This window comes from Budorcas taxicolor, chromosome 4 (assembly GCF_023091745.1).
Source record: "Budorcas taxicolor isolate Tak-1 chromosome 4, Takin1.1, whole genome shotgun sequence".
Lineage (NCBI taxonomy): Eukaryota > Metazoa > Chordata > Mammalia > Artiodactyla > Bovidae > Budorcas > Budorcas taxicolor.
The window spans coordinates 114,050,616-114,060,646 of record NC_068913.1 but is presented as its reverse complement, the minus strand read 5'-3'; the positions used below and the strand labels follow the sequence as shown (position 1 = coordinate 114,060,646).

Genomic DNA, 10,031 nt, shown 5'->3' with positions numbered 1-10,031 from the left:
CCAGGAGACCCCGGGCTGTGAAGCTGAAGCAGCGTGTCAGCGGCCGGACCTGCCTTTGGTGGGAGACACAGCAGGATACGCCCCTCCCTCTGCGTGGTCTCTGCAGTGCATGCGGTACTTGTTCGAGTCTCAGAACCCGTGACGCAGGAGGAGCAGAGTCAGGAGAGGGACAGGACCGGCCAGGGCCTCCTGGTGGGGATGGGCTGGCGCCCAGGTGTCCCAGCGCTCAGGGACCAGCAGAGGGAACCACCTCGAAGGTTCTCTGCAGTTCTGCCTGGCCTCAAGCTGGGCAAGCTGCGGGGGCTTACTCCAAGGCACCTTGATATCTATCTATTACCCAAATCCAGTAGCAGTCATTAGCCAGCTGGGGGGAGCCCAAGCTGACTCACTGCTGTGACTTTGGAGCTCTGTGACCTTGAACGTAACCCCGAAAATGAAGGAGGCCGAGGTAGAGGCTTCCCTGCTCCCAGCTGAGCTCAAATGACCACTCCTCACACGAGCTGGTGTCGCGAAAACATCAATTCCTGTTAGTCAGCTCCGGCAGGCGTCGGTCACCTAGGGAGACATCCAGCCTGAACGTCCAATGCCACACACTCCTGAGGAGCCAGACGGGGTTGGGGAGGGGTGGCGGGGGCAGGAGGGGGTGGGGGGACGGGGTCTCTCTTGTCCCACTGCCCCAAGGAGGGGAGAACCAGAGGCCTCCCATGACTTCCCATTATTGTCTGGGAGACCAGCCCACAGCCCAGTAAAATGCACTCAGTGGGCACACCGCCCCCCCCCAACCTCCCATCCCGTGGCCTCCTGCCCTGGACCCACCAGCCAGTGGGCAACTAATTCCTGGGTGTATGAGTCCAGCCCTGCTGTAGACCCTGCCAGAGTTCAAGAAGGAAGGACACGACCCTCGCCTTCAGGGAGGCCCCCCCATCGCCCCCGTGACACACACAGAGGAAACTTGAGTATAAGCCTGCACATACCTCTCATGGGCGAGATGGTGTGTTAAAACAGGGACTGTTCCAAGGAGGGAGGGGTGTGTGCTAGGTGGTTCTAGAAGGCAGGCCTGGTGGAGAAGAGGGCTTAGGAGGGAGGAGCAGAGGTGGGCGGAGGGGCACAGGTCAGACCGGCACCAGGGGAGGTGGAAGATGAGCAGAGCAGGGGTGTCTGCGAGGGTCCCCCCAGGTGAGCCAAGGACCCAAGTGATGGGAGTTCCAGAAGCGTGGGGCCTTGTTCTCTGACCTCCGCAGAGTGGCCTGTTATCCCAGAAGCTGGCGCATGGCAGGCGGTCAGTAAGAACCCATGTGCAAATTGCACCAGAGACCCATGGGGGCCCCCAGCAACCCTGACTGAACCCCAGCTCAGCCCTGGGAAACCCCCACCCCCACCTCAACACAATTCCCCCTCACCCCGGCACTCACATCCCTGGGATTTGACCTGCATGTCATAACTAAAGTCCTATCCCACCCCCAAGGGTTTCACTCTCCATAACCCACCTTACAAAGTCTGGTTGTCCCCAAAACCCCAGCCGGGCCATAGTCGGTCCCCCTTTTTCTGAGGGGCGGTCCACTCTGGGGAGGCCAGGGAGCTCCAGGCCAGGTGTGAAGCCCGGAGGAGCCCTCGCCCTGTGGCTGGCCCCAGCCTCGCCCTCCTCTTGTTCCTCTGTGCCCTGTGGACAACCGGAAACTTGTCTGCCAGCCTCTCTCCCTGCCCGGAGCTGGCGGGCACCAGCAGGGATGTGCCGCTTCCTCCCCAGCCTCCCTCCTCACCCTCTCTGCATCATCCTGAGCCAGCACTCAGGAAGCCAGAACAAGCAACCCCAAACCAGAGGAGAGCAGAGCAGCGCCCCCCAAGCTTCCGGATGATGACGACGGCTGGGGAAGGGAACTGAGGCTCCTGATGTGCCGACTGTGGGCTGTGCGAGGACAGAATGACTATTTGGAGTCCCTCCTCAGAATTCTTTATTCCTGAAAAGGGAACGAAGGTCGATGGGCACAGAATGGGGGAAACGAAATGTGACTCGAACGAAGACCCTGACCCAGGACTCTGTGTCAGCTCAGGAAGGAGCAGCGGGCTAGCACCAGGGCCCAGGGATCTCAGCCTGGAGTCCCGGAGCTCCTGGAATCCCTCGTAGATTCTGCATCCCCATGAGTATGTGCATCTTCCTAGGGAGAAGGTTCATAACCTTTGCCATCTTGCCAGAGGGCTTCGTGAGCCCAAAAGTGTGAAGAAACCACTGCCCTGAAAGGAGAGGGAAGCCTGCAGGCGTGCTCATCCCTGGGGGGCTGGTCTTGCCTCTGGAGCCGGGTGTCTGCTTCCACTTGCTGTGTCCTCCCCAGAAGCTCACTTCCTGTCTCTGGTGGGCCAGGCGGGAGCACAGAAGTGGGTTCCCCACACATGCACCATCGCTGCTACCACAGGAGAGGCCAGGCAGCCAGGACCACCTCTCCTCTGGCTGTAATTCCCAGCAGGCCCGGGGAGTTTTTCCACCAAGGCACAAAGTCTGTTTCCAATTCCAGGCTCCATCGGACCCTCTGCCTTCTCCTCCCGAGGTAGGTCTTCTTAGGGGACATGTCCTCATGCTGGGGCGCAGGCCCAAGGCCCCATTCCGAGTCTCTGTGTCAGAGGCGCCCTGCACACTGCCCAGAGCTCCTGACCACTCCACATCTGTGCATAAAGACAAAGAGACCAGGGTCAGGTCTGGGGTGGAACATGGCCCCGCCCAGCCTCCCCGCTCAGCCAGGGCTAGGAGGGAGCAGTCATGGGCCCCCTGCACCCAGTCCAGGGTTTTGCATCCTCTTAGCCCCTACCAAGCACCCCAGGATTATAATCCCATTTACCACTGAGACATTGTGGGTTCAGGGTACTTGGTGACTTGGTTCCAGATGTCCCAGGTCCCGACTTAATCTCTTAATCTCCACCACTAAGCACTAGTCCACATTGCAACAGCCACCTACGGGCTGCAGGCAGAGGACAACTGATCCCCAAGAAGCCACACGGCTCTAAGGAAAGGGGGGAGGGCAGAGACAGGTCTCCAGCACTAAGCACCAGCCTGGGTGTGGAGCAAGGGCCCTGTGGAGGCAGGTCCTCTCCCAGCCCCCAGCTGCCTTCTTCCCAACCCACCACGCAGGAGGCCACGTCCCCTGCACACACCCATATCTCCCACCAACGCCCCGGCCCATGCTCCTACTACATGGTCCCGCTTCCTCAAAGCCCCATTTTTCCCACCTGTAGGAGCATCTCTTAATGATGGTACAGGAGAGATACAAGGTCTTGGGGTCCAGAATCCAAAATGAGGTCCAGGCTTGCACTGCTGCACCACTAACTCCTGTGTGTGACTCAGGGCCAGCCTGGGGGAGCCTCACTTTCCTTGTCGACCACATGGCGGAGAAGCCCAAGCATCAGCCTGGAATCTGAGGCCTGGGGGACAGGTCATGGCTCACCCCTTTCTCACTGCATGACTTTGGCCAGTCCACTCATGGAACCTCAATTCTCTTGCCCGGACGACCCCAGGACCCCGGCCCTACTTCCATCTCTCTTCCATGCCTCCAGTTGTCCTTGAACTACACTCGTGCTCACTGGGCTCTTTCCATTAAACATTTTGGCGTCCCCTCTCCCTGCCACAAATCCTTTGTAGAGCAAATATAAGCCTCCAAGTTCAGACGCCCACCTTAGAAACCTTCCATACTCTATGGAAGGCTCTGTGTTCCCTATGAGTCCCCAGGACCCAGCTCAAACCATCAGATTGTCTTGGGTGTCACCAGTCACCTCTCCACCCCCCAGAACACTTTTAGTCTGTCCCCTACGGTAGCTGGCATCACCCTGTATGAGCACCCCAGGGACAGGGCTGTGCTCCTCCCAAGGACCCCACTCAGCAGACGGCTTGGCACACTGGGGCACTCAATTAATGATGTCACCCCCTCTTATCTGCTAAACTTAACAGTCCTCAGAACATCTCCGGGAGGAGGAGGCCCTCCTCATCTTTAGCCCCTACTTATAGATAAGCAAACTGTGTCGTGAAGTGAAATGACTTCTCAAAGGTACTAAATAAGAAGCACTTGTGCCAGGAGACCTTGGGGCTGGGGGAAGCCTGAGGATTGTGGACAGTATCCTCTCCAGGGGGCTTTCAATTCTGGCATTCAGGGAATGAGGATCTAGTAAGAAGACAGTCCTACGCCTAGAAGCCCTGTGTGCCCCACCTTCCCCACGTGACCCCCAACAAGACCGAGAGGGCTCTGGCCAGTGCTAAGTCTCACCTGCTCTAAGCTGCGTGTGCCTGTGGAGGAAACCAACACTGGGGCCCAAAGCAGCCGGGTGCAGCCACCCGGAGGGTCCTGGAGGATGAGTGGAAGGAGGCGGCCCAAGCTAGGCAGCGGCCCACTCCTTTTGAGACGCCCCCCAAGCCAGCCCTTATAGTCTCGCAGGATCCCGTCCAGAGAGGGGGCCCCAGCCCAGCGGCATCTCCAGGGGTCATAGATGCGGCTCTGGGGCGGGAAACAGTCGGCGGCGGCGGCAGGTTCTGCGCGCATCAGAGCACGCGGCCTAAATGGGCCGCCTGGCCCTCGGGCCCGTGGCCGTGGCTGCGCTGGTGGGTCTTGAGTGAGCCCTCGCGCGCAAAGCTTTTGCCACAGCGTGCGCAAAAGTAGGGCCTGCGCTCCCCGAAGACGCCGGGGCGGCGCGGATGCGGCGCGGGCATGCGCGCGTGGGTGCGCTGGTGGTTGAGCAGGAAGCGCGGCTCGCGGAAGCAGCGGCCGCATTGCGCGCACTGGTGCGGCTTCTCGCCGCTGTGGATGCGCTGGTGCGTGAGCAGGTTCTGCTTGAGGCTGAAGCAGCGCCCGCACTCGGGGCAGGGGAAGGGCCGCTCGCCCGTGTGGGTGCGCTGATGCACCTCCAGGTTGTGCTTGACGCTGAAGGCCTTGCCGCACTCCGGGCACACGAAGGCGGCTGCGCGGCCCGCCCCAGCGTGCGCCTTCTGGTGCCGCACCAGGCTGGGCTGCTGAGCGAAGGTCTGGCCACACAGCGGGCAGCGGTGCGGCTGCTCCTCCGCCGGGTGGTGGATGACCAGGCCTCGATCGTCCCCCAGGCCCTCCTCCCCGTCCCCCGCAGGGGACCCGCCCCCGGAGGATGCCAGCTCGGTCATGGGCACGTCCGGCTGCAATCACCAGCCCCTGAGGAGGCAGAAGCAGAGAGAGGAGTCAGAGGGCACCCGAGGGTCGGCCAGCCCCCAGCCTCAGTGCCCATCACTCCCCAGTCCTGTTCGAGCCAGTGTCCCCCTGCTGGAATGTCCTTCTTTCTTCTCTACCCCTTAATCACATCCTACCCCTCCTTCAGGCCTTTCTCAGATGACACCTCCTGCTAGAAGCCTTCCTTGACCCTTCCAGCTTCTTTTGAGCCACATGGCCCAACCCTGTGACCCTCATGCATCACACAGCACACGGGGTGGTCATGCCACCTCTGTCTCCCTAATCTGTGAGCAGCTTAAGGACAGACCTGCTTCCTTTTATGACCCACATCAAACGCTGTGCCTGCCACACAAGGCATGGAATAAATGCTGATGAGTAATACTCAGGGGCTTCCAGTCTTATAAGTTGTCCTGAACCCGGGTGCGCCTTATCCCTCCAACCAAAGTCTCAAGGAGGAGGGGAGGGACAGACATCCCCAATCTGGAGGGAAGGGTGGGGTCGACAGTGGTTTAAAGATATTTTTGCAGAGCTTAAAAGAAGAAACAAAACAAAAGCCCTGTAAACTTGAAAGTAACCTCCGTTAAACATTAAAGGCAGCAGCTCTTTGTTTATCAAAATGAGGCATGCCTGTAAAAGGTTTGCAAGTCACTGAACCACAGTGTGAGCTCGCAGGGGGCGGGTCTCAGCTTGATTCCTCTTGGCAGCCCCCCAGGAAAGCCTGGCCCAAGGCTGAGGAACACTCTCAGCTCAACAAACACCCCCAAGTTCAGTTCCACCTCACACTGCTTCTCCTAAGGATCCTCTTTCCCAGGGTACTGTGTCCCTCTTAAATTGTTGCCCACAACAGCCCTGAGGAAGGGGCAGGCTTATTGAACCCCAATTTATAGATGGGGAAACTGAGGCTCAGTGAGGTCGACTTACTTGCCCAAGGTCGCCCAGCAAGGTGAACCGGGACTAGGCCGTAAATTTCCTCATTGTCAAAAGTTCTTCTCTAGGTACTAGCTGCTCACCAGCTAAGTGCCCCTCAAAACACACACACAGAAGACCACCACTCTCCTGGCCCCCACAGGTCATCAGGACCCAAAGGACCGCTGCTTCTGTGGGGCGCTGTCTGTGGCCAACACCCTCACACCTCCCCCAATCCTGGGCTCCAGCTCCTGCAGAGCACTGAGGCTTGCTTCAAGGGGTCGAGCTGACCTCCCCCCATGCTATTCCCCGCCCCTATCAGGGAAGCCTCCTGGCCCTTCACCTGGACCTCCATGCAGGCCTTCTCCACACTTGCAGATCTCCCTGCTACCACCGCCTCAGTGGACCTACCAGCAGAGTGGGGTCTCAGAGGCACCCCCTCTGTTTCCCCCTACCCCCAGGCCCCCGGTGGAACACCACTCACCCCGGGGAAGGGGACAAGGACTACTTGCAACAGACCCCACCCCCAACTCTCCCCAGGCAGCTGCACGGATGTTTGCAAAGACAGATGATCTCTGTCCCCTTGGGCCAATCTCAGCCTGGCCTTGTCTCTGAGCCGCCTCCCCACTCCCCCAGCTATACCCCTGGTCGAAGGCCCCGCCCGCCGAGAGGGTCTCAGGCCACGGTCCCCAGTCTTTCCGGCGGCAAGTTGCTCCATCCCATCCCGCACTCACAGCCCAGGCGGCGCCCCAGGTCCTTCGGCCTCCGGCAGTGGCTCTTTCCTCGAGTCTGCGCTGCTCAAAGCAAATACGGTAACTCTCCGCAACGCCTCCGGGGGCCCCTTCTCCCTCACCCCCAGAAAGACGGCCAGCCTCCAGCACCTCTCTTCTTATCAGATCGCGGCGTGAATCGGAAGAGCTGACCCCACCCACCCGAACCCCCGCACACAACCTTGCCAGCTCCTCGGGCCAGAGCAAGATCCTGGAGAAATATGGTAAACTCTGCGTCGCAACCCCACCCCCACGAAAATATGTAGGCCTCCCACTCTGCTGCAGCAACCCACCCCATTCCGCTGCAAGCCCTGGCTCCCTTAGGGGATTCGTGCAACCCACCCCGCTCCCGCAACGCCGGGGGTAAGGCGGGGGGGGAACCACGCCACCCGGGATAAATACGTAAGTCGCGGCGCTCTCCACTCCCGGAAAGGGTCTGCGCGGCTTCCGGCAAATACGGTAGCGCGCCCGCAGTGACCCGCCCCCAAGGGTCCGGCACCGGCCTGGGTAAATACGGTAATCTCCCTCCACGGCCTCCGCCCCGGCCCCGGCCCGGGACTCCCGAGGCGCCGCCTCCCCGCAGCCCGCCGCTCCCTCGCAGCGCCGCAGCCGCCAACGTCGCCGCAGCCGCACAGCAGCCCCGTGAGGCTGGGAGGTCTAACTCGCCCACAGCCTGGCTGGAGCACCGAGGAGGGCTGCGAGCGTGGCTCCCGCCAGGGGCAAGACAAGGAACCAGGCTGGGGGCCAGGGTGGGGGCTGTCAGGACGCCCAGGCGGGCGGATAGCCCCGGGTCCCCTTGTCCCAGCCAATCCCGGTTCAGGATTCCCCGAGGCCCCCCGATTCAGCAGTTAGAGCCGTAGCCTCGCCTCCTTCATCCTACGGCTGTGTGCTCGGTCGCTCAGTCGTGTCCGACTCTTTGCTACCCCATCCATGGACTGTAGCCCGCCAGGCTCCTCGGTCCATGGAGCTTCTCCAGGCAAGAATACTGGACTGGGTTGCCATTCCCTTCTCCAGGGGGTCTTCCCCCACCCAGGGATTGAACCAGGGTCTCCCGCAGTGCAGGTGGATTCTCTACTCTGAGCCACCAGGGAAGCCGAGCTACCCTAGTCAGGCCCGCAGACTGGCCCCAGCACCTGGGAAGCCGGGTCTGGGGGCGCTGGAGGGACAAAGCCTTTCCTTGCAAGAGAGAGAAAGGTGTGTGCTCAGGAAGCTGCCCCACCCCCACCCCCACCCCCGGGGAACCTTTCTGAGCAAGGGCTTCATGGGTGGGAGACAGAGCCCAGTCTACCATCAGGTTGTGCCATCAGGATGACTGGATGACTGGATGCCTGGGTGGAATAGAAGAGACACTTATTCCCCTACTATCCCATCCTTCCCACAAAGGAGGCCATTACAGTCAAGCTAAAGACCACCCATGCAAGAGTCACTTGTAACACCCCAGGAGGCAGCTGGTGTGGACAGAGCTGGGCTGAATTCCAGCTTCCAAATGTCACTTAATAATACACCTTACCTAAACATTACTTCTCTCATTACAAAGCCCTTTCCCATGTATTATCTTGCAAGAGCCTTCCAATAACCAGTGCCAGCTGACCTATACAGGTGTTATTATCCCATTTCATAGATGGGAAAATAAAATAAAATTGAAACACAGAGAGGCTCTGCCGACACCCCACCCCTGCCTCTCCCCATCCCCCCTTCCCCACTGCTCCACATGGCAGAGTCCAGGTGGAAAGGCAGGCCCAGCTCCCTCTCCTTGGCATCACCCTGGTCCCTCAGCGGAGAAACAGAAGCAGCGTGCTGACCAGGATCAGAAGGAATAATCTCATCCCAAAGGGGAAAATCCTCCAAATTTACATTTTACAGATGAAGTAACTGAGGCTGGAGAAGGAAAATTATTTTTTAAATTAAAAGTGCTAGAGGAACATTCTGGGCTTCCCAGGTGGCACTAACAGTAAAGAACCCCGTCTGCCAATGCAGGAGACATAAGACTCAGGTTTAATCCCTGGGTCAGGGAGATCCCCTGGAGGAAGACAAGGCAACTCACTCCAGTATATTCTTGCCTGGAGAATCCCATGGACAGAGGAGCCTGGCTGGGGGGGTGGGGGGTGCGGGGGGGGACACAAAGAGTCAGACAAGACTGAAGCGACTTAGCATGCATGCATGCACACACGCAGAGGAATATCAGTTGGCCCTTTCCACCCTGGCCCTCTGTAGCTGCCGGGTGGATAAAACTGCTAGGATTCTGGAAGGTCCAGGCAGGGCTCCTTACAGCAGACCGTGGATATGGCTGTTGGGGTGGCAACATCCCTGATGAAGGCTCCTGGGAGGCACGAGCCCCCCAGCCTCAGGAGGTGGCCCCCGCAGCCCTGCAGGCACCCAAGGTCCCTTCCAGGGCCTGGGAAATGAATTCCAGGTGGGGGTCCATCTGGGAGTAAAACCAATCCCTCATTCCCGACACCAGCTTTCACAGCTTACCCCGTGGACCAGTTCATCCCAGCAGGTCCCCCCTTGGGTCACTCTCAGCCTCTGAAGGACCCACCCCATCCACGCTGCTCCAGTAGCCCCTCACTGAGGTTTGTGGAGCTCCCCAGAGGAGACATCCCAAGGAGACTGCTATTTCAAATACAGTCAGTGGTGGGGTGGGGGAGGAATTCTGGGAAAGCCGAAGACGTGAAGCCACCAGGGCAGATGTTTACTCCAGGGCCAAGTGTAGATCGCCCATGGTACTGACAAAAGGACCCTCTAACCACTGACGATAACCCACACCCACACCCCACCTGGCCCGTGGAGCTTGGTTTGTGAACAGCCACGCCACCCAGCTCTCTTTGGTTGCAAACATCACCTGCCAGACCGACCAGCTTTCATCTCTCCCACAGGCTACAGGAGAAATGGGAACACTTAGGAAATGACCAGATTTCTCAAAAGCAAAATAATATACCTGAGGACGTCACCCTTATTTTTAGCATCTGTGCCATATTTCCGGGTAAGCTACACCAACATAGAAAGGGAAGGAACACAGCTGCGGGGGTTGGGGGAGGCAGACACCACCACCTAAAACTCGTTGCTCTCAGTGAAATGCCCAGGGCTCCGAGAGGCCTCCTTCCTCGGCCCTGCCTGTGTGTGTGTGATTTCTGCTGACTCACTTCACTTCTCTGGTTTCATACACATACGCCCCCGCACA

General features: G+C 59.3%; 1 protein-coding gene across 2 annotated transcripts; it reads right to left on the bottom strand.

Annotated features, from left to right (window-relative positions):
* Positions 1-1,981: 1,981 nt before the first annotated feature.
* Positions 1,982-6,938, bottom strand: LOC128046763 (zinc finger and SCAN domain-containing protein 2). 2 transcript variants are annotated; one of them, XM_052638957.1, is made up of 4 exons: positions 6,815-6,938; positions 4,248-5,159; positions 3,220-3,360; positions 1,982-2,658 (listed from the first exon to the last, which is right to left on the bottom strand). In XM_052638957.1, the coding sequence occupies exon 2, from the start codon at positions 5,129-5,131 to the stop codon at positions 4,520-4,522; it is 612 nt and encodes a 203-aa protein (XP_052494917.1). In that variant the 5' UTR covers positions 5,132-5,159; positions 6,815-6,938; the 3' UTR covers positions 1,982-2,658; positions 3,220-3,360; positions 4,248-4,519. The 2 variants fall into 2 exon arrangements, with proteins under 2 accessions (XP_052494917.1, XP_052494916.1); XM_052638956.1 differs by lacking the exon at positions 3,220-3,360.
* Between the last annotated feature and the right edge of the window lie 3,093 nt (positions 6,939-10,031).

Coding starts and splice junctions, on each gene's coding strand:
- LOC128046763 (XM_052638957.1), bottom strand. CDS start 5,131: ATGACCGAGCTGGCATCCTCCGGGGGCGGGTCCCCTGCGGGGGACGGG.